The sequence below is a fragment of the Anthonomus grandis genome, chromosome 22 (assembly GCF_022605725.1).
Source record: "Anthonomus grandis grandis chromosome 22, icAntGran1.3, whole genome shotgun sequence".
NCBI lineage: Eukaryota > Metazoa > Arthropoda > Insecta > Coleoptera > Curculionidae > Anthonomus > Anthonomus grandis.
In genome coordinates, this window is record NC_065567.1 from 31,959,548 (window position 1) to 31,985,236 (window position 25,689).

The 25,689-nt window shown below is 30.7% G+C and overlaps 2 protein-coding genes across 2 annotated transcripts in view; one reads left to right on the forward strand and one right to left on the reverse strand.

Annotated features, from left to right (window-relative positions):
- LOC126748763 (octopamine receptor Oamb) overlaps positions 1–25,689 on the forward strand; it is a 207,612-nt gene that overhangs the window by 57,529 nt on the left and 124,394 nt on the right. Inside the window, exon 2 of the mRNA XM_050458204.1 lies at positions 14,006–14,370. Coding sequence (XP_050314161.1) covers positions 14,104–14,370 — 267 coding nt within the window. The 5' untranslated portion in view covers positions 14,006–14,103. The remainder of the gene's footprint in view (positions 1–14,005; positions 14,371–25,689) is intronic.
- On the reverse strand, positions 8,265–9,365 carry LOC126748457 (piggyBac transposable element-derived protein 3-like). The gene has a single exon (XM_050457712.1). It carries the CDS (start codon positions 9,363–9,365, stop codon positions 8,265–8,267), a length of 1,101 nt encoding a protein of 366 aa, XP_050313669.1.

The following is a 25,689-nucleotide window of genomic DNA, read 5'->3' on the forward strand; positions in this document are numbered from 1 at the left end:
ATATACATAATATACAATATTTTATTATAACAGACATTATATAAATTAGAATTAATCTAAAAATGTTTTAAAGTATTTTGTTAACACTGAACTACCCTAATTTTAAACACATTAGAAAAGGTTGTCAACATTTTTTGCTATTTTCTCATCATACATCTAAAAGCATTCCCATTAGATTAATAATATCCTCATTTTATTTATACATAGATTTAATAGAGGATGAATAATTATCCTTATTTAATATGTACTTGTATCAGTTTCCTAAAGAAACAATATATCCGTCTACAAAACAAAATAAACCCTTTGAAAATGAAAACAACTTTTTAGTATAAACATATATCACTTACATAATATTATATATAATTGTTGGTCAACATATCTTTGAACTATAATATTAATAAAAATTTAATTCAAGGACAGATGTTTACATAAAATAAAAAAACACAATTTGTAAGAAAAACATTAATTCTGATCCATTCCGAGTGCTCAGGTCCCTTAGTCTTTATACCTATGTCTCGTCTCAGTGAACACAGGAAGTGGTATGATACGAGCATGAAATAAAAGAAAAAAATAGGCAGTGCAAACCTTATAAATCAATTTACTAAATGATTCATGTGAAAAAAAGACAAAATAAATGTTTTTATAAAAATGTATTGTAGCGTAAAGCCAGCATTATTAAAATTTGTGAAGAGAACTGATCAGAAGAAATTCTATAGCTCAAAATCTTAATCAAATTTACATTGCATATGGCTCTCCATATTTTGTTTAATGGGAACTGAAGGAACTTAAAAAAATATTTTATTACTATGTTTCTCAGAATCATTTAAAATATAGATACTCTTACATGAAGGAAATTTGCAGGAAAATTGTAATCAATTTTTAATTGTGGAATAGAAACTGAGAGGCCAGACATTTTGTCATAGGTATTTATAATAATCAAGTTAAAAATTAAATACTTGAAAAGTGAAACTTCTTTATTGAAATCAACTGAATTTGATTTTATTAAAGACTAAAGATTGACAAGACAAAAACATAATAGTAATAAATAAAATCAGATTTTCTTACCAGAAATCTGGAATTGCTTGCTGCAAATCAATTAAAACATTACTCCCAATAACATCCTTAAAACAAATAGCAAACTCCCACGCTTGCATTCATTGAAATGAAAAACAAACTCAAATAGTTTGACAATGACAAATGATGTTCCATCAGTCAATGTCAACAACTGTCTGTCAGCTCCCTGTCAATTTTGCCAAGCAAGATGGCTGACAGAGCAAGATGGCTATTTGAAAACGAAACAGAGCCTTTTTTGGGCCCCTCAGAACATTTGCGAAAAAATCCTCGGACCCGTCAATTTTTGATTCAAGGATTTTTGCAAGGAAACTCTTGGTTATTGTTGAGACTGTTATTATAGCAACATTTTAAAGTTTAATAGTGGTTGTCAATTACTGCTGTCAGATCATAGTGTGTTAAAACAAAAAAAGCTCTTTAAGGTTAGTTAGTTACAACATTGAGTGTGATAATGGTTTATTCACTTGCTGAAAGAGTTGAAATAATTTCTTTTTTCTTTGGGAACAATGAAAATGCTATTAGAACTGCCAGCTCTTTAACACACTACAACACCCTAATCGACAGGTCCATCGCAAGTACATTTTGGAATTGGTTCAAAAATTTAGGGAAACTGGGTCTGTGGCTAATAAAAAGCGCGAAATGGCTAATCTAGTGGTAAATGAAGCTTCAGAAGTAGCTATTTTAGGCCATATTGTGCAAGATCCTACACTGAGCATAAGGAAGTTATCAACCGTGTCTGGTATTAAGAGAAGCAGCATTCAGAAGATATTAAAAAAACAAGTTTCATCCGTACAAAATGCATCTCGTACAAGAACTAAACGAAGACGATTTTGATAGACGAGTACAATTTTGTGAAACTATATCTGAACAAGCCGCCAATAATCCACACTTTCTATTTAATGTATGTTTTTCTGACGAATGCTCCTTTTTCCTAAACGGTACTGTGAATCGTCACAACTGTCTCTATTGGGCTGATTCAAATCCCAGAATATTTCGTGAGGTGCATACACAACATCCTGAAAAATTAAATGTTTGGGCTGGCATTTTTGGTAAACATATCGTAGGCCCCTTTTTTTACCTGGCAATTTAACAGGAGAGATGTACCTGGAGTTATTAGAAAATACAATTCATCCAGCATTAGTGGAGATACTAGAAAATATTAACGAGTACTTGGAAAATCGTCTAGTATTTCAGCAAGATGGGGCGCCACCCCACTATGCTGCAAGGGTTCGTCAATATTTGGACCAAACGTTTCCAGGACAATGGATTGGAAGAAGAGGAGCTATTGAATGGCCTCCTCGTTCCCCGGACTTAAGCCCGTTAGATTTTTTTATGGGGCCATTTAAAAACTAAAATTTATGCTAGTCAGCCAACATCGCTAGACCATTTGCGACAAAGAATAATTGATGAATGTCGTCAAATCACCCCAGAAATTTTACAAAATGTATGGGAAAGGTTTGAACAAAACCTGTATTATTGTATGAAAGTCGAAGGCCAACATTTTGAACATTTACTTGATTAATTTTGTCTTTAAGCGCTTTATTTAAAATTATACTTTTTAAACTTTTATTAGCCCCTGTATCGACTAGGCAAATAGTAACGATTTAAAACTTTAGGGTTATAATCCACATAAAAATACCTTCAAAATAAGGTATCACTCGACTCACCGTTCCATTTAAAATTTTGGGGGCCCTTGTCACCCCCGCTAGGGCTTTGCCCTTAAGGGGGCGAAACTAGCAAAAAAAAGGTTTCCTCCTTGAATCAAAAATTGACGGGTCCGAGGATTTTTTCGCAAATGTTGTGAGGGACCCAAAATAGACTCTGTTTCGTTTTCAAATGGCCACCCTGTATAAAGACATATATCCTGGACGCAGTTTGAAAATAATTGTTATAAAATGAGTGTATTCATCCGTGATTAAATTAACTGAACTAGAAAAATACAATTTTAGAATGATACCGAGGATATTGAAGAACTGAGACAGGGATATGTCCGAAAAAGTCGAGATTTTGGTTCTCCTGAGACATATATCCTGGACGCAGTGTAAAAATAAGAAAATAATTGTAATAACATGAGTATATTTATCCGTGATTGGATTAACTGAACTAGAAAAATAAAATTTTCGAACGATACCAAGGATATTAAAGATTAAAGTGATACAGAGGATAGCTGCGTAGAAGTCTGCTTATAAATACTTTTATTTGCTTTACTATTCGGAATACTTTCAATAAAAATATTTTTTAAAACACACATTCCCACTGTCTTAGCCTCTACACCTCTCTCTCCTCTCAGTGACCACAGAAAGTGGTATGATACATAAAATGAAATTAGAAAATTGGCAGTCCAAACAATCATTCACAGTTTGTGAAAAAAAAATGACAAAACAAATGTTTAAATAAATATATATTATCGTGTAACGCCCTACTAAATATAGTATTTTAGAAATAATAAGAAATAATTGAGTAAGAGGAAGTTAATTATCAGAGAAATTGATTTTAGTCTTTTTGTTGGAATCTTTGATTGACAGATTTTTTCAAGTTTCTTTTTTATAACCATCACTATTTTGTTTTTTATCCTTCAAGTATTTGTAAATTATTAATTGAGGAATACTTGTAAATCTGTATAGTGTCCATATTTACCCAAAAAAATATATAATTTATCATGAACAGTATCTACTAAAAGTTATATCTTCTTGAAATAATTTAATCTTGTATTTTTAAATTTTCCTTAACCCTGAACTACTACCGACACATTTTTATTACATATGTACTACTGATGGGTCCTTAGGACCCATAATAAAATTAATAAAAAAAACTTTTATTCAAAAATTTAAAATTACTTTTACGGTTTATGTATATACCGTACTGTAATATAAAACTAACTGTAACTGTACTGTAACCGTAAATTTCCTTTGTACCTGTTGACACTTACTAGCTAGTGTCAACAGATGGTTTTAAAAAAGCTTCGATTAAAAGTGCAAGCCGCATTTGTCTATGTCTAACCGTCTGGATTTTATAACATGTCAAAAGTGCAAATATGCCGATCTTCAACTGTCAATAACTCAAAAACAAATGAAGATAGGTATAGGACATTGTACATGAAATATGTCTAGAATTTTCTGTTCTTTGAGAGTACAGAATAAAAAATAGGTATTTCCATTTCAAAAATTGAAGTTGATGGTCGTAACTTATTTTTGGACCACCCTGTATACATAAAATTATAGTAAAAAAACCCGCAGTTAAAAATAAAAATCGACGTGTCCGAGCGTTTTTTTTTTGAACATACCCCTGAATTTTAAATGAATTTATTCCGGACTTTTGGCTCTCACTGCATATATATTCTGCAAAAATATTGTTTTTCATTAACACAACCCTTACCCCCCCCACCCACCCCAAACTTTTGCCCAGTAAAAAAATTCTTTTGAAAAATCACCATTTTTCGTCCATAATATTCAAATAATATCACAGTTTTTGTATTAAATATTTCTTAATAAACATATATATAATTATATCAAATTTAAATAAACAAACTGTATTATTAGGTTATTTCTTACTGGTAAGTTATGTGGGGTGGGTGGGGGAGGGGCACTTTATGCCCATGCGGCAATGCATTTTAAAAAAAATTATTTTAATTTTTTTTTATCTATACTTTTCTCACACAACCTTAAGGTGTCCGAGTAAAACGTAAAAAAACTTTATTTTATTTCTCGAAAGTTACTTCTTGCTTTCCCTATGAAAATTGCAGTAGTTGTATCATTTTGTATCGCAAATGTTTAATTTTAGGTCTTATTTGCTTGTTTATCTATTTATACTTCATATCCTTTCTGTTTTTCAACTGTGGTTTTCCGTCTATTAACTCCAGTAGCCCCTCTGTCATCCATTGTTTTTGGTACTAACACTTCCTATTGCACTCAGTGTTTTTGAGAATTTCTTCTTTTATATTCATTAGTTGTTTATTGATTTCCTTTGTCAAACTTCGTTTTGTTTTTGTATCTCTTAGTCTCGTAGTATCAATTCAAGTATTTTCTAATTTTTTATATTTTTTAATTTTGGTACTACGAGATTATGATCTGACCCTATATCGGCACTTGGGTATTTTATTGCCGACATAATTACGTTTTTGTATCTTCGTCTAATCAACACTCAGTCAATTGGGCAATCTTCCATAAAAAGCCTACCTGTGTATTTATCTACTTTCTCCCACCTTTGCTTTATCCTTGTTTAATTCACATCTTCAAGGGTGATGCGCACTTGGTCCAAATCTCGGCCCATATCTTACTCAAGGTGAAGAGGGAGCTGCGCTAAAGCATGCTCAGTACTTGTTCTAATTAATAATTGGTGTACTTTTTATACAATATTATTTAAAGAAATTACAATAAAAATAATTTTTTAAAATATACACTCCAATTTCATTACCAGTTTATGTAAATTAAGTGGAGAAATAAAATAAAGTGACTGTAATAAAATGAAAACGTCACCCCCCCATCCTAAATTCGTTTAGGCTCTGGACTCTCTCGTAAATTTAAATGAAATATTAAAATCCTTTATGACTTTTTTATTTTCATAAATGAGACAACATTTAATAAGTCTGTCAGCCGCAACAAACGTTACTTTAATCATGTCCGCAAGAACGTTGGTTTACGTGTTTTATGTTGGACCTTGGCCAAACAACTTTTTTGTTTTATTTGAAAGAGATAACGGAAGCGACTGTCACCTATTAATTTACTATAGTAACGTTCAAAAGGATCCGAAAAATAATAAGTCATCTTATTCGCAATTTTATTGCTTGGCAAGCGTTTGTTTTGAACAATCACCGAATTTCCCGGATATTTATTAATGTGGAGTTTTCAATATCTGGATTTGTCATAGGACATATAGAGTGATTTTAGTTAATAAGGAATGAATCACACGGATGAGAAATTATAAAGTAATTTAGTACAATCTATTCCCCTTAGGTGGGCGGAGCGTGGACTGCGCCGATTGGTTAAATTTGGTTACTGGACATATTACGTCTCTCTTACTCGCACACATGCGTTATTTTTAAGCAACACCAACATCGTTAAATATATATTTATTCAATGATTTTTTTTAGTAAATTTTTGGCTTTGGTATATTTATCAACCGTGTGATTTTCATACCTAGTTTTTAAACTCGATTACTACACCTTAAGTGTTTGATAAAATTACATGTATATTTTCTGCAAAAACATTGTTTTTCATCAAGACAACCCTGACCCCTCCACCCATCCCAAATATTTGTCCGGTAAGAAATTCTTTTGAAAAATTACTGATTTTCGCCCAATATAATAGCACTGTTTTTGTATTAAATATTTATTAATATACAAAGATATAATTATATCAAATTTAAATAAACAAACTGTGATATTATTACATTGGATATTAACGATGAAACCAGCTGCTATTCATGCGTCTTGTTTTGGAAAACAATGATTTTTTATAACAATTTCTTACTGGTAAGTTGTGTGGGGTGGGTGGGGGGGTAAGGGTAATGTTAATGAAAAGCGTTTTTTTTTTGCAATAATTCTCTAAAAAAACAAGGTTTTTAAGAAATATATAGATGATAAAAAAATTTATAGTTTTTGTATCTAAACTTCTCACCTTAAGGTTTTCGATTAAAACATGAAAAAACCCTATTTTATTTCTCGAAAGCATGACGTATTGCTATGAAAATTGCAGTAGTTGTTCCATTTTTTATCGTAAATAAGTAGAAATTTAGTTATATAATAAAAATTCAGAAATTGGAGGGACACAAAGTCAATTTTTTTTTTAACTATTAAAGTGCTTTGCCCTAAGGCATCATCAGATCGGTAAAACTATATAAAATATCTTTTATTTTATTTAGTTTTGAAACCGGATATAATGTGAACGTCAGCAATATTTTTTTATATATTTATTTTCTGTTTTCACTTAAATGTTTTAAACCAATAGCTTTACCGATCTGATGATGCCTTAGGGCGAAGCACGTATAATAGTTTTTTAAAAAATAAACATAATCTGAGACCATTGATTTTGTGTCCCTCCAATCTCTGAATTTTTATTATTAAGAGGTCTCTTTGAGAAAAATTGACAATTTTTTTGAATTTGGAAATTTCGTTTTTTAAGATAAATTAATAAGTGTTGAAGAAATTTTTTTTTTCTAGACAACTTTTTATTATCTGTTTTTATGCTAGATATTTATATATAAAATTATAACAAATTTAAATAAACAGTGTTATTAAATTAAATATTAAATATATATTTTCTGCAAAAACATTGTTTTTCATCAACATAACCATTACCCCCCCCCACCCACCCCAAACATTTGTCCAGTATGAAATTCTTTTAAAAAAACACTGTTTTTCATCCACAATATCCAAGATTTAGCTAATTCATATTAGCTACTATCTGAATTCATTTATATAATTTTTTTGATTTTTTTTTTGTATATTTGTTTGATTGTACATACCCATGTATGTACATAAGGTACGGAATTTAAAAAAAAAGTTAAGCAAATACATATTTTTTATTTAGGAATAAAAGAAAGAAAATGATATAATCATATTTGGAGGAACGGTGGAAAGTTAAAAAGCAGTTTCGATTTTTAATAAGACACAAATACACACGACACTTGTTACAAAATACATGTGACCTTCCTTTACATCCAGCCACCTTGCATCTAGTAGCTTCTTTTTTATCATCAAATTGGGGCATATGATCTACCCTATCCAACTGAACTTCAACGAGTGGGCGAGTTTCCACTTTTCTTCTTACTGAATGAGGAGACGAGGGTGGGGTAGCGGATGATGATAGTCGACCCCGTTTATTTCAGCGAACCTTCTGACCCATTTTTATTAGACTTTCAGCAATCGTCATCCTGAAATCGAGTAAGTCCATAATTTTTTTTTGGAACATTACAAGGTTGGCAGTCTTTTTTATATTCCAGCCAGCTGTTAACCAAAGCAAAGTCAATCATATGCATCGTAACTCGCAGTGTCCACTTTTTTGATCTGATGAATATTCTGTATAAACTTATTAGTTGATCTAAAAGATCGACTCCTCCCATGCTGTGATTATATTTTTTTACCACTTCTGGCCTGCTAATTTGTACATATTGTGAGTTTGTTTTATCCCACCGGTTTGCTTGATCTTCTTAACCTTTACCTACACAATTCGATGCCAGACAAACAGTTCTATTATCTAACCATTAACTACGCCATCCTCGCTAACAACTTCTTCAGAAAATCCTCTTGCTTCTTTTTTCATATTTCTATCGCTCATAACGGGAGGCTGAAAAAATCTGTTTATTCTTATAGTCCCAGCAGCAAGTATCTCTTTCTTTTTTAACTCAACAAGAAGCAAATAGGAATTGAAGAAGTTATCAAAAACCAATTGATGGCCTGGTTGAGAAATCCTGTTTGCAAAGTGAAGAATTACACTAGCTCCCTGTCCAAATTTTGTTGTTGTTGTCTTTTCTTGATAAAACACAATGTCATAAGCTTGTCCACTTTTTCCACTTAACACGAAGACCTTTATTCCCCATGGACATGGTTTGCCTTTAATATACTGTTTTATGTTTATAGATCCAGTGAAAGGAATCATTTGCTCATCAACACAAAGTTGACGTTCGAGGTTTAATTGCAAACATCTTTTTCTGACAGAATTCATAATTGGCCTAACTTTAAAGAGTCTATCTTTTGATTCAGTTGGCTTTTCCAAATTATTTACGAAATGAAGACAGCTGCGTAACTGAAAAAACCTATCCCTTGACATGTTTTCCAAAAAAGCATAAATTCTTAGGGTACGATCCCAATACATTCTAATTCGAGGAAATCTATTCAGGCATCCAATCATGATATGAAGAGCTATTAAAACTTTTATTTCAGATTCGGTTGTTGGTCTAAAGTTTTTGACGGAAATATACCTTAAGAAATATTCAATAGGGTATGCAGGCTCAATTGGGTCTTGGTCTTGATTCCATTCTTGTCTTATTGTTTCAAATTTAATTTTTTTCCAAGTAACTCCACTTCTCTTAGCTGCTACTACTGATAAAGATTCGTCATCACTGCTGGAGTCATCGGCACCGTGTTGGTTTCCGTTTCTTTCCTGAAGTTGCTCATCCATCTTTGTCAGAGTGTCAGGTCCTACTCTTGGTTCACCGGGGACGGTCACGCTTTCTAAAATATCGTCTTCGTCTTCATTTTCTTCAATATCCGACAAATCGCCATTTTCCACTAAGTCGATAAGTTCTTGTATATCTTCTGGGTTTTCAAGACTATACTTCTTTTTATATGCATTCATTTTTAAAATTAGCTTACTAATATCTAAAAGAAAATACAATTTACAACTCACAACACTTCATACTATGTGTACATCGGTAAGGGTAGGTTATGAAAAACAGTTTTTTTGCAGAAAATATTTGCTTGAGAAAAAAATTCAATTTAATAACATTATAGTTGATAAAAAAAATCTATAGTTTCTGTATCTATACTTTTCTCACATAATTTTAAATAGGTTCAAAAATACAGTTTTTAAATTAAACCTATTGGTATATTTATCAATCATATATGGTCAAGGTATATTTATTAGTAAGTAAGTTGTTAGTAGTTATTGGTAGTTAAGGCTCCGCATCACAGCCAAGCGAAAATATTATTTTAAGGGTTTAGAAATCCGGGTATAATTTGAAAACCGTTAGACTTTTTGACTCAATTTTTTAATGGATAAAGGATCAACACATGTCCGTAATTATATGAAAATCTGAGGATTATGCCTAGAAATATATAAATTTGTTAATCAAACATTGTTAATATTCAAACACCATTTAAGAGTAATTATAAATTTTAAATTAAGTTTAAACATAATTTTAGACATCGACCAAACCTTTGTCTAAAGGCTAGTCAAATTTAAAAAAAAAAAAAGTTAAACCATTGCTGGTATATTCGCGGATTTCGAGACCCTAACAAGTGCATTTTTACTAGCAGCGACGTGGCGGCCTCTGCTGATTATATGAGTACTTGATACTTGATGAGATGGGAGGTTTTCAGGTTCGTATTCTAAATATTTTATTTAAATTTAAATATAAGAGTCATATTGGAATCAGATCTATATGTTAGTAAAGGCATATTTGAATCAACTAGATACCTACTATTTTTAAGGGGAAAAAGTTGTGCTCGTGTTTCGATTAATCATTATGATTTTATGAAAATGGCAGTAAATTAATTTAATAAATGTATTACATTAATTAATTGCGCTGAGAATAAAAATTCAGATTACTAAAGCCTATTAAATTAAATCAACACTATTATTAAAATAGCCTAAAAAATACAGTTATTGTTATTATTCCAGTTTCCTATCAATCTGTCTTAAATTCCAAATTTCTTGGATGGTAAAAATTATATGAATTTAAGGGTTTTATTCTCTATTTGGCAATTCTTAAAAAGGAAGTGATTTGAAAAAAAGGAACTTATTGTAGTGATTAGGAACATTTAGGAATAAAATAATATACGGGGTGACAATTTAAAAACTTGAAATGACTATTTATATTAGGAACGAAAAACTGGAATAAAAAAATGCTCAAAGCAGTTTCTATAACATGAAGGGGGAACCAAAAGAAGCATATTATCCCACCCTCACCTGCACCTCTTGGACAGGGTGAGATACACCCCTAAAATCTTAAATAGAAAGGGGGGTCGAGTAATAGATCATCTTGAAGCTTTTGAAAAATGCTTTCCAATGATACCATAGAAAGCCACATTTCAGGAAATTGATGTCACTCGAGTCCTCTTTCTATTTAAGATTTTAGGGGTGTATGTCACCCTGTCCCTTGTCAAGATTGAAAGTCAATTAAACATTGACTTTTAATCTAGGTAAAAAAATAAAAACTATGTTGGCATACAATGTTATCTTTGACTGTTCACAATTTTTTTTTCATACCTACCTACCTACTTGCTTGACTCCATTGCTATAACTTCTTCTTATTTTAATATCCAATTCAGATAGATACTTTGAACAAGAGTTTTTATGGTAAATTTTTTCGATTTGGAATAATTGTGAAATGCGATGATAATAAAAATAAAGACCAATAACACATAAATTAAACAAAATAAGACATTTATTACAAAATATACAAAGTTGGTTACATATAAAAAACTTATACAATCGTATATTCTTTTAGGGAAATATTTCTAACATGCATATTTCTATTTTTGCGAGGATTTACAAGCTCAGGTAAATAACATATCGAATAGAATATAGTTAATTTCTTTTTCATGTTTTTGCAGAATATATCGTTTTTTAAAATAATTTCGTTCTTAATGCCCAAAGGCGTCCAAACTACAAAGCAGCAGTAGGATCTCCCAGTTACCAACAATTGGCCTTGTATTTGGTAAAACCATTTGTGGTTTTTATCAATTTCTCCGTTTTTCTTCCAAAATGATATTTTTCTTTGCATTATCGCATCTTCAGGGGTGAGATTCAATGCTAGCAGAATGAATTGTTTTTGGGTACAGAAGTTGTTCCACAAGGTTTTTTGTATCGCCGTTGCTTCTGGCACTAAATTTAGAGCAAATTGCATAGTAATTTGATGCCGTAAGATGCTTTCTTCGCTCTAAGTGCCACAAATCAGATTGGCTCTGTTCCTTTGTGAGCTCTTCAATTAATTTGATTTCTTCTGCATTTTTTTAATACTAGCTAGAAAATATATTTCCTGTTTTTTTTATTGGTTCTTCTCTAAATGAACAATGCCCACGTCATGATTCTGCCAACATAGTGCTTTGATGCGAATCGTATTTTTTCTTATTTCTTACCAAAGAACAATGGTAATTTAACGAACATTAAAAATTATAATTATGAAAACAAAAAACATTGTAATTACATATATACTTACAATCTGTTCTTTTTTGGACTTGGACGTTTTCTAACTGCATTTAACCTAAGTCAGCCTTTAAATCCTTTTCTTTTAGCATCCATATTTTACAAGTATTTACAAAAAAATACTAATGAAAACATAGGAACACTTTTCAGTTTTTCAGTATGTAACCACCAAAATAAAATGCAAAAAATGATCGTAACGAAACCACACGGCTACATCCCGGAACTATCACGCACTAAACAAAAAAAAAAACCAAAATGCATATATAATAGCAATATTAGGTAGTAATGCAGGTATATAATTATACTTGCATAACCTGCACCAAATTTATGTAGGCCAAACCTGAAATTACATCGGTTCCAGGCATAAGAGGGTGCCTGAAATTTTATCAACCGTTCTAAAATAGACATTTATTACTACCGCGTCTCTCACCGCTGGCCCTCAGCTGTGTGGCTAGAAGATAGGTAGCGGAGCCTTAAGGTATAGTTATTGAACTGTAGAATATACGTATATCATATACGATTCTGTTTATAAAAGGGAGTAAATTTCGGCATTTACATATCTAGTTTTTAAACTCCATTACTACACTTCAAATATTTGATGAAGTTCTTCTGAAAAATCACTGTTTTTCGTCGATATTATTTAATCTCATAACGCTGTTTTTATGCTAGATATTTATATATGAAATTATAACAAATTTAAATAAACAGTGTTATTAAATTAAATATTAAACATATATTTTCTGCAAAAACATTGCTTTTCATCAACATAACCCTTACCCCCCCACCCACCCCAAACATTTGTCCAGTAAGAAATTCTTTTGAAAAATCACTGTTTTTCATCCACAATATCCAATTTAATAGCACTATTTTTGTATTAAATATAAAATTAATACATAATTATATCATAATTTAAATAAACAAACTATGTTATTAGATTGAATATTAACGACGAAACCACCAGTTCCAAAAATTCCAGTCATGCGTATATTTTGGAGAACAATGATTTTTGAAAACAATTTCTTACTGGTAAGGTGTGTGGGGTGGGTGGGGAGGTAAGGGTAGGGTTAATGAAAAACAGTTTTTTTTGCAGAAAATAATTACCTGAGAAAAAATCTATTTAATGAAATTATTGTTGATAAAAAAATCTATAATTTCTGTACCTATACTTTTCTCACAAAATTTTAAATAGGTTCAAAAATACAGTTTTTAAATTAAACCTATTGGTATATTTATCAATCATATATAGTCAAGGTATATTTATTAGTAGGTAAGTTGTTAGTAGTTATTGGTAGTTAAGGTATAGTTATTAAGCCGTAGAATACACGTATATCGTATACGATCCTGTTTATAAAAGGGAGTAAAGTTCGGCATTTAAACATATTGACACGGCATTTACATATCTAGTTTTTAAACTCGATTACTACACTCCAAATATTTGATAAAGTTCTTCTGAAAAATCACTGTTTTTCGTCGATATTATGTAATCTAATAACGCTGTTTTTATGCTAGATATTTATATATGAAATTATAGGAAATTTAAATAAACAGTGTTAATTGAATATTAAATATTAAATATATATTTTCTGCAAAAACATTTTTTTTCATTAACATAACCCTTACCCCCCCCACCCACCCCAAAAATTTATCCAGTAAGAAATTCTTTTGAAAAATCACTGTTTTTCATCCACAATATCCAATTTAATAGCACTATTTTTGTATTAAATATATATTAATATATAATTATATCAAATTTAAATAAACAAACTGTTATTAGATTGAATATTAACGACCAAACCAGCTATTAGTCATGCGTATATTTTGGAAAATAATGATTTTTGAAAACAATTTCTTACTGGTAAGTTGTGGGGTGGGGGGGGGGGGGGATATAGGAGAAAGAAAATTTCGGCATATAAAAAAATGACACGGAATTTACAAATCTAGTTTTTAAACTCAATTACTGACCCACATGTAATAAAAACAAAAAACATCAGAAAAAAAAGCCTTGAAAGTAAATCCAAAACCTACTGCGTACTAATCATTATTTGCCTAACAAACTGTTTTTGCTTCAGATCAGCATCTAACATGTCAACAACTGCCTGTCGTCAGCAAACAAGAGGTACAGTAGACCGAAACCAAGCGACCAGGGGACAACCAAATTGTTAATGTAATGCGAAATACACTAAATGAGACCGCATGCGCGGCCCTACTGGAAAACGTCAATTGGATAAATGCGACAGCACTACTAAAACTCGCCATTTTGTTATCAATAGACGTCTTGGTGATTGTCGGGAACTGCTTAGTTATTGCTGCCGTATTGTGCTCGTCGAAGCTTAAATTAGCGGCGACTAATATATTTATCGCCTCCCTAGCAGTCGCTGATTTAATGGTTGGAGTTGTTGTGCTGCCGTTTTCATCAGTCTGGGAGGTTTTTAAGGTAAGACGCTTTTATTGTCTATATTTGGTTTCTATAGATTCATTCCGTGGCTCCTAAGGTAATAGGATTTCGTTTTATGTTTACTCATGAATAAGCATCAGAGGTATATTAACATACTTACATTCACTTAAAAAGTTATGTTCTAGTTACATTCTCTCACGAGTTCCGCGGATATTATAATATAAATTTACGCGCCACCTATATAATTTTTTTTATTATTTAAATAAGCCTAATTCCCACGGGATATTATTAGAACATGAAAATGGGATGAGAGTAACCGAGCGGATTTGTTTATTAAAGCTAGAACAATGGGTCGCTATTCGGGCTACTGCTCCTGGTTATTATGTTGATGCCTTGTAAAGACTTTATTTCGTTAATACCTAATAAATTGCCTTTAGCAAGGATTCTGGCCATCGAGCTGGTATTAATCCTCAACCTGATGCGTAATTGGATTATTTTGACGCTAAAAAAATTAAATTAAAAAATAACCATTAGGACCGTAATGGCCGTGAAGCATTACAGACAGCGCAACAATAATGACAATTGACGTACTTGACCAGATATGGTATTAAAAAAGAAATATATGTAAAATAGATACTTGACACAGGTTGTGCGCATACTAAATCTAAATGCGCAACAACTCCATTTTAAGTCAACGGTCATATTGGAGGTAGGGCCGTGTTTTCTTATATACCTTTGAAGTAATTGTTTATTTTATTCCATGGTTCTGACGCCATTGTTTATGCGTTTCAGGGACTTAAGATAAATTCTCTTTATATTCGAGGCATTTTCTTATGCTTAATTTTTTATAGTTTCCAAACATTTGAAGCTCTTGGCTCTTTTATTACTAACGAGCATACTATTTGATAAGCAATAACATTATTTATAGAAAAAATACATTTGCAGATGCTCTAAACTAAAGTCATAACATCGACGACTTTGACATATTTGACGATTATAGGATTTCCTAATGAACTACAGAGCATACGATCAGTTATTTAGCAACAGAACTTAATGGTAAGAAAAGTGCGCATTTGAAAACGATTCCAGCTGCGTACAACTTTATTTTCAGTTGACGGTCAACTTAAAATTTCTCCTACACATTCACATATAAGTATTTTAAATTCAGCAATTTGAAGTAAGTTTTTTGCTTATTATAGGCACTTGACAGCATTGGTGGTGTCTTTTAGGTATTTGTTTCACATAAGGTCTTGTATTATGAACAAGGTCACTATTTTTCAATTTAATAAGCAAAAACTCTATGGTCATACTACAGTCCTAATGTAATGCTTTAGGTATAGTTATCATCGTTAAAAAATATAATTCATAACATGAATTGTGCGGTGCATACGAATATAAATAATAAAGAGATCTATCGCGTTTTTCTAGTTTTCACATATTCTCTCATAATAGAAATTAATTCGGTGATAGCCTTAGACTTGGTTTAATAGTTAGTTATATTTAAATTATATTTTCCTCTTACGCCCCAGTTCGCAGATGACACTACCATCATTTCGACCTCTAGCTAAAACCAATAAGAATAATAATAATAATATTCTTTATTTAAATATATCAATGTACGGCATATCCCAAATTCGAGTCTCTTCACTGGGATCTCAAAAGCTAGAAGAGTTCCGTGGTTGGTTAAATATTTGTACATTTATTTGTCAATAAAATTAATAACAAAAATTAATGATAAAAAAGTGCGCATTCACACTTAATTTCAACTGCGTACAACTCGATTTTGAGCCAACGGTCAACTTAAGGTTGGCCTCTATTAACACATATTAATAATTTATGTTCAGCTATTTGAAGTAAATTTTTAGTTTATCCCAGGCAGTTGACGTCATTGTTGATGTCTTCCAGGGATTTGGAATAAATTTTTATTTTATTCCAGGCATTTGTTTCTTGAGGGGTTCGAAAATGTAGAACCATTTATTTACCAATAAAGTTAATAATTAATGATTAAATTATTAAAAATATATTGTATATATTTGACATGTGTTGTACGCATATGATATATATTTAATATGAGTGGTGTGCAATCGATTACATACTTATGCGCAGAGCATTTTTTTTTGTGTCAAACGTGTCAATTTGGAAATATTTTCGCATACTCAGCAATTTAAAGTATTTTTTTAGTTTAGTTAAGGCATTTGCCTTTTTTATGTTTTGTAGACTTATGAAGCCTATAAAACATAAGAAACTTGCTAAATTCCACTAACGCCATTTTTTTTTAAAAACAGAAACCTTCCTTTGAATTAAATTGGTTCCATTCATACTGCGCGTAACTCTATTCTATGTCAACGGTCATATTAAATTACTTGGAGTGTATTTTTGATATACAATGTGACCAAAGAGAAAAAAAGTTATATAAAAAATTGTTTAATAACGTATTATACGTAAAAAGATTGAAAGTGTGGCTACACGAAATGACTGAAAGATTTATCTTTTTCCCTGGAGTAAAAGATGCATTTATACAAATAACAATGATTAATGAGTTAATAAGTAAATGGTCCACAAAGCGTATATTTGATAGTTTGGATATATTTTTATATACTCAGTAACTTTTCAGTTTATTCAAAGCAGTTGACTAATTTTTTTATGTTTTCCAAGCTTTTAAGGGCCATAATGCGCACAACTCAATTTTGATTCAATGGTCATAATAAACTGTTTGGGGCATATTTTTAATACAGTGTCCCCAAAGAGAAAAATGGTTAAATGGTGAAACAGAATTTGCAAATGAATGCAAGTTTTGGTTTTCAGAACCCATTATCAAATTTGATTTTTGATAGACGTCAAATTGTTTTTATGGATCACACTTAATTTAAGAACCTTTTGCTAATGTGAAATACCTGCAATACTTACAAAATGGCAGAAAATGCCAAAAACTTTACTTGTTTATTCTACATATAGCTTAAAATACCCAACGTGTTTCGCACACAGCACTGTCCATCATCAGGAAGACAAAGGGTTTAAAATTAGCACAAGTCAGTAATGATGTTAAATTCCTGAAATAAAACACCGAAATTTTTAAAATTCCTGAATATAAACACTAAATATATAAAAAGATAACACTATAGAATCCAAATCATAAAAAAATATGGTTCGGATTTTATCTCTTTATCTTACTACGGTCCTGTTGCGGTGCTTTAGATATAGTTATCACCGTTGTAGATTGTAGATAGAAATCTGCGCATGCCTGCTTCCATTAAGCGAATCACCTGCTTTGCGCAACGTTAACTTGTTAGACGAAGTACTTGAAGGTGTTTAATACTGAGTAGTTGAAAGAATGTAGAAGCATTTATCTATCGACAAAAATAAAAACAATAGTTAATGAGTATTAACCCATACTCAGTAAATTGTACACAAAATATATATTTGCCATCAGTTGTGCGCATATGGAGTCGATTACTTATGTGCAGAACTTCATTTTGGGTTAGTTAAGTTACATTTTCGCGTACTCAGCAATTTTTTAGTTTAGTATTTGACTTTTTTTGTTTTGTTTTTCAGGTCTTGACTAACGCTATTTATTTTTTTAAGAAAAAACTCTTCTTTTGATTTGAATCCATTCATAATGCGCACAACTCTATTTTAAATCAACAGTCATATTAAACTGCTTGTGCGACTAAATAGAAAAATGGTGCAATGGAAAATAGTTTAGTCAATGAACGACATTTACAACGTTTCGGTTTATTGAAACTCTCATCAATTGAATTTATTTTTTAATGGACGCCATATTGTTTTTGTAGAGGTATCACACTTAATACAAAAATATTAAAATTGTGCTTTTACGAAACTCCTGGAAGACATAAATAATGATGTAAATTTCTGGAATAAGAGACATATTTATATCAAAATCCTGGAAATATGCAAATAGCGTTAAATGAAAGACTTCGTGGAAATCTGTAAAAAGTTTTTCATAAATAAAATGACACTAAATAAGGATAAAAAGTGATGGTTTTGATCTCTTCGTCTCCCACCTGGCTGGAATTGCCTATAAGCGGTTTATTGTGCACACATGTCATTAAAGCAGATAATTGCGGTTGGAAAATGTGTTTTGTGTAAAACGCTGAATGGAAACGGGGAATTTCCTATTTTCCATTGAGAGAGCAAAAACATTTTGTGGATCTTTAAGGGCTCTTACTGCGATTGAAATTGAAAAAATAAATCACTTTTCATTAGGCAAAAATATGTAAATTCTAACCCAGAAAATCTAAGCAGCTCTATTTTCCTATTACGAAACCGATACCCGGTCATGAAAATCTCAAAATTATTCAGGCCCGCAAATCCCGCAATATTTTTAAAAGGGAAAAAAACTGATCTCAATGTCGCTAAAAAAAAAAAAAAACTCGCGAAAAATATGTTGTTCCGAGCCTTTGGTTGCAATAAAATACCACAGAAGCCACCTACAAACCCATTAATGCGTGAGAAAAAAAATATTATTATTCCAGAAATGCCTCCGGTCTATTCATAAACCCCAACTTTGCGACGACGCGTCCCGACGCATGGAATTCTGGATTAGACATTGTCGATGTTGGAAGCTTAAACGAAAGTGGCGACAAAACTAGCGGAGCCGTTCCCGGATTTCGCCTTTCCTCGCTTTTCCAATATTCTGATGGGAAAATTGAATGCATGGAGGCTTAGGAGATGTGTGTATTTAAGTTGAAATATCAACGCCAATATGACCTCCGTAAAATACAAGTGATATTTTTAAGCACTAAAATCAACCCCATTTACAAATTTTTCCACCCGGGTGAGGAGGTAGTACTAACAATACGCCACTAAATATAATTAATTACCGGGAGTAATCTATTGTGCTCATCTCAACGTACTAAAGCAAATTCCGATATTTTTGTATGCGATAACAGAGATTAATAATTTAACGTCAATCTCTCACTTTGGTTAATAACATGCGTAACATTTTAGTAAATACCTAAATCATGCTCTGCAAACTCGACTCTTTAAATTTCGCTCCGGAATATTTAATGAAATAAGACCAAACTTTTATGAAATTAAAAATGGTTAGTCATGAGAATATAAAGAGCTTGATGCTCTATCTTTTGACAAAATTAACCAAGCAATTCCATGAACAAATTTCCAAATATATTTAAAAAGGCCAAAATTGTACCTGTACCTGTGCTAATATAAATCTTGCTATAGTACACCAAATTATTAAAGGTCTTGGACGTTTGACTGTGTCCCTCATACCATTTTTCATTTATTTAAATGATCTGGTAACCTTTCAGAAGAGTGGTAACATTATATTGATATTTCCTTGATTTAGGGCCAAGATGGAGCTGAGTAACAGGTTGTAAAAATCAAGTTATGGCATTGCAATTTGTCATTTGTTTCTTGTTTCTTTGACTGTCTTATACTGTTTCCCCCATAATTCTACACATGTACTCCACGCCAACACTACTGACAGTACCGCGCAATGTGTAGCGCATATCTGTCCAGGCACGGTGCGCACAATTACCAAATTTGTTATATTCAAACAGGTTGTATTGGAAGAGTTTGGTCTATGCAGTAAAATAAACTTTTAAATTAAAAATATGTCATTTTTTATTTAAAGGTGATTTACTTGATAATTTATGAACTTTAAATACTGTGCAGAATGCTAAAATATCATTTGGGAATGTGTGAAATATACGTAACTAGAGTGAAAGTTTCTTTTTATTTTGCAAATCAAAATTGTAGTAACATGCTTAGTTATGATCCTCGATGAAAGAAATATTGAAAAATGACCTTAAAAGCGTGAAAAATAACAAAAAAGAAGTTAAATGCCTCGAATAAAATAAAAACTCACTTGAAATGACTGGAAAAAATTTAAAAAATATTCTGTTGTTGGTCCATGTTTGAAAGGTGTGAAGAATAACGTAAAATTTCTGGAATAGATTTAAGAATAGATTTAAATTGAAAGTCTGGAAGTGCTAAAAACTGATGACAGAATCCTAGAATATATTGAAAAATGCTTTCAAATGCTTAGAAGATGTAAAAAAGTGACTCCAAAAGCCTGGAAATAAAGCTAATTCAAATACGATGGAAAAGATATCAATGTCTTGAAATGCATTGAAAATTGTGTCAAATTTCTTAAATAAACGAAAAATGACTTTGATTTCCTTGAGTAAAAAGAAAAATTAATACAACTTCATTAAAACTCTAAAAAAAATTGTTTAACTTTTGTAATAAAGTAAATATAAACTCCTGGAAGATAAAAACATCCGAAAGCCTAAAAAAAATTAAAAAACTATTTTAAGCACCTGACATTTGAAAAAATGTGAAATTCTTAAAATAGAAGGTAAATTTACTTCAGAGCCCTGCTAAACACCTGATATAAAATAAATAATTACTCATTTAATTAAGAAAATGAATATTTATTTTATTATATTTTGATGATTTCAAATAACTTGTTGGCTTAAAAAATGACTCTTAAAGCCTTAACAAAAAAATATTTCAAGTAGCTGAAGTAAAATGAAAATTGTGACAAATTGCTCGAATTAACCGGCCTAAAATTTCTGAAACAAAAAAAATTATTTCAAATATCTGGAGAAAAATGTCTTACTATTAATATATACTTTTTACTACTAAAGAATTACTCACAATTATTTCTGAAATAAAATTAGGACATTGTATTCCCAAAAAACATAAAAAATTATTTAAAACCCTCAAACAAAAAAACTAATAATTATTTTAAGTAGCTGAAATAAAACGAAAATTGTGTAAAATTTTTGGAATTTAATGACAATCTGCGGTGCAGTGTGCGGTAAAAGTACTGGCGAACATGATGACAAAGAATGTAATGTGGATGTACCTAAATGTGTAAATTTTGCAGCGTCAAATCAAAAGTACGGTCTCAACTTAGATGTTCGTCATACTATGTGAGAGATCAATAAATGTGATTCGTACAAAAGAATTGAGGGCCTGCAGTGAAATAAGTATACCAAATAGCAATTAGATTCAAATATTGTCTACAACTCAAGCATTGTCTATTTAAACTCTCAAGGCTTTTTGAACAATAAGGATGAAATAATTGTTTTATTAAAGGACTGGCAACCTAAGATCTTGTTTCTCAGTGAAACTCATGTATCAGAGGATATTGAACCCTGTGAACTTAATGTTAAGGGGTACAAACTAGAAAAGTATGCGACAGACAATAATAAAGCTGGAGGAGTAATTGCTTTAGTAAGAAATGATCTTCGATACAAGTTAAAAAATGTGCAATGTGTTGAAAATTTTGTGTGGTTGTTGTCCTTGGAACTGTCCTCGTCTGGTGTAAAGTATTTGTGTTCTGTATTGTACCATGCTCCACAAAGACAGGATGATGCCTTTATTATAGACGAGGTTAGCGATTTTAATGGCACTATTATTATATTGGGAGATTTTCATCTGGATTTACTTAAAAACTCATTTTATGCTGACAAAATAAAGGATGTAATATTTTCCAGTGGATTTACACAAATTGTAAAATCGCCTACAAGAATAGTACCTACGAGCCAGACGCTTATTGATTATGTAGTAACTAACGATAAAAATTTACCTCTTGAAGTTCATTTAACACCGAAAATCAGTGACTATTCCATTATCTCGATTAATGTTGATCATCAAAATATAGTGACTCCGAATATAACTACTTTGAAAAGATCTACTAAACATTATAACTCAGATCAATTGCAACATGATATTATGAGTACACCTTGGAACACCAGCATTTCAGATGTTAATTTACAAGCAGAAGCCTTCATCTTCTCTATTACATCAAGCCTCAACGAAATGTGTCCCATGATCCCAGCTGTCACAGAACAAAAATATCAAGATAAGAAGTGGATTAACTCGGAAATTAAAAATCTAATGCATGAGAGGGATAGTCTGTATAAAAGAGCCATTTTACAAAAAAGTGAAGACATATGGGCAGAGTATAAATCAAGACGAAATGCTATCGTGAGTAAAATTAGAAATGAGAAAGACAATTATTTTGCTGCAACCATAGATGAAAATCGAAAAAATCCAAGGGAGCTATGGAAAAATCTAAAGACCCTTCTGCCAAGTAAAACTGAAGCAATACAGAGCGAAATTCTCTTTGGAACCAAGATTGAGACTAACGTGGCAGCAATAGCACATCAATTTAATCATTTTTTTATAGATAGTATCAGTGAGATTATTCAAAATATACCGCAACAAAATATAGTTAGCAATGCCCCAAGAAGTCCAACCTCAACTAATATTCTCCAGAAATTTGAACCAATATCAATAACTAAATTGAGACAAGTCGTTAATAATCTAAAAAATGTAGGCGGGGGTGAAGATGGCATCTCCAAACAGATTCTTTCATGTTGCTGGAAATAGGCTGTTGGACGTCGTAAACACCTCACTTTCAAATGGCGTCTTCCCGGAGTCCTGGAAGATATCAACAGTTATTCCTGTCCCAAAGGTGCCAAATACCAATTTGTCTAATGAGTTTCGTCCTATCAATACGGTTCCTATATATGAAAAGGTCTTAGAAGTATGTGTAAAGGAGCAATTACTGCAGTTCTGTGATAACAACCAAATTATAGTTCCTAACCAATCTGGCTTTCGTGAACGTCATTCATGTGAATCTGTACTTCTGAATATCTGCGATAATAAAGGCAATTAACTCAGGTAATTATGTGTTGGCTGTGTTTTTGGATTTTAAAAGGGCGTTTGAAACTGTTGATAGAGATATTTTGTTGGGTAAGTTAGAGCACATAGGAATTAAGCTGAACGTTTTAAAGTGGTTAAAGTCTTATTTGTGTAATAGGTTACAACGTGTGATGTTTAATAATGCTATGTCTGAAACTGTAAATGTCGATGTCGGTGTGCCCCAAGGTACTGTTCTGGGTCCATTATTGTTTTTATTTTACATTAATGATATGGTTAGAGTGGCTCAAAAATCAAATATTATTTTATTTGCTGATGATACTATGCTTTATATAGTTGGTCAAAATCTACAGCAAATGGTTTGCGACATGAACATAGAACTTGGCAATTTGTTTCACTGGCTTTGTAACAATAAGTTAAGCTTAAATACCACAAAATCAAAATTTCGTATATTTGGTAGACGGTCGAAGACATCTTCTATTGACATTGAAAGTGTAAGTGTTTGTGCGGATGGACAGAAATTAGTTTACGAGAATCAAATTAAATATCTCGGAGTAATTTTAGACTCGAACTTAACTTTTCAGGCTCATGATTATATCATGAGAAAGTTTGCTAAAAAGGTAGGGTTCATTAATAGGGTGGGACAAAACTTATCAATGAATACAAAAATAACGTTATTTAATGCTATAGCTCTTCCTCATTTACAATTTTGTTCAACTCTTTTATATAATTTACCGCAATATAAAATCTCTCAATTGGAAAAAATTCAAAATAGGGCAATGAGAACAATATTGAGATGTAACCGCTATACTCTTATTAAAATAATGTTAAATGTCCTAAATATGTTGACCGTCCATCAACGAATTATGGTTAATGTTAATATATTTATATTTAAGATGAAGAAAGGCCTTTTACCTAATTATATATGTGATAAGTTAGTGCTATTTCGTGATATCCATAATTATAATACTAGCAATTGTACTGATTTTATTTTAGCTCATAAGTGTAACACCGTTCAAATGCTTAATTCTGTGCTCTATAAAGGTTTGCTCGAATTTAATAAATTGCCTAATGACTTAAAATCTGTAATAATATAAATAGTTTTAAACGATTATTAAGAGTACATATTTTAAAATTGTATTATTAGGCCCGTTTTGTTTTTTATGCTTTGTTTTTTATATTTAATTTTTCTCGTTTTAACCTCTTTGTATTTTATATGTAGCAATTTGCTAAATAAAGATTATTATATATATTATATATTATATACAAAATATTTCAAATTCCTTGAACAAAAGGTCAAACATTTCAGATTTCTGGAAGAAACAAAAAATATTTCAGATCTTTTTTTGAAGAATTACTCACATTCATTTCATGATTAAAATAAAAAAAAATCGAAAAATATTGAACAAAAAACCTTCAAAACCTCGAATAAAAAAATAAAAAATATCTTAAGGACCTGACTGAAACGGAAGTTGGAAAAAATTCTGTCCAATGACTAATTATTTTAAATGCCTAGAAGGAACAAAATATTAATTCAAATTTTAGGAATTAAATAAAAAATTACTCTAACTAGTTCTGCAATAAAATTTAAAAAAATATATTTCCAGAAAATATACTTAAGATTAAATGACACATAATCTTAAATTTCTTAAACAAAACATAAATTTATTTAAAAAATCTTAGAATTACTCACAATGAATTCTGGAATGAAGTGAGAAAAATATATTTCCAGAAACCTTAAAACCTAAAATAAAAATTAGCAGAAAAACTACAATTTTAATATAAAAAATATCCTATTGTTGGAAAGCATTAAAAAATGCGCAATAAAAAACTCCTAAAATAAAGAAAAACCTTAAATTAAAATCTGGAAGTTCTTTAAATTGACGTCAGATTCCTAGACCAAAATTAAAATGTATTTCAAATGCCTGGACGAAATGTGTCAATTTTTTGGAATAAAATGAAAAATTAATACCAATTTTTGGTACTTTGCATATTTAAAGTAATTTCAAATAATTGAACCTAAAAAAATATTTTAACCACACCTTAAATGAAATAAAAAAAATTAAATTCTTGAAATAGAAGGTAAATTTATTTTTCTAAAAAGTACCAAAAATTTAGATCAAGTTCTAGAATATTTTTTTTTTCAAAGTTCCTCGAATAAAATGATTATTTATTTTATTATATTTAAAGTCACTTCAGTTTACTAAGAGATATTTAAAAATTGGTCTTAAAGCCTTAAAAACACATTTCAAATATCTAAAATAAAACAAAATAAAAAACCTGAAACAAAATGGAAATTGCGATAAATTCTTAGAACTAAATAACACATTTTTTCAAATTTCTGTAACAAAAGGTAAATTTATTTTAAATATTTGTAAAAACCAAAAAAATCTTTATATTTTTAAAATTAAATAAAAAATTACTCAAAGTGATTTTTCCAATTAAATTTAAAAAAATATATTTCCAGAAAACAAAAAATTAGCGCAAAACCTCGAATAAACAAACTATTTGAAAATATATTTCAAGTGCCTGGAATAAAATTAGCAATTAAATAATTATTTTCGTTGTCAAAAAAAATCATTTGCAATGCTTAAGTTACAAAAACTAGATTACTAACTAAAAAATACTTGATATTTCTAAGGGTCTAAAAAAAATATTTATAAAACAGAAAAAAACTATGTCAATCTATTCATGGAATAA

Excerpts from the sequence above, each read along its gene's own strand:
- LOC126748457 (XM_050457712.1), bottom strand. The coding sequence starts at position 9,365 with ATGAATGCATATAAAAAGAAGTATAGTCTTGAAAACCCAGAAGATATA.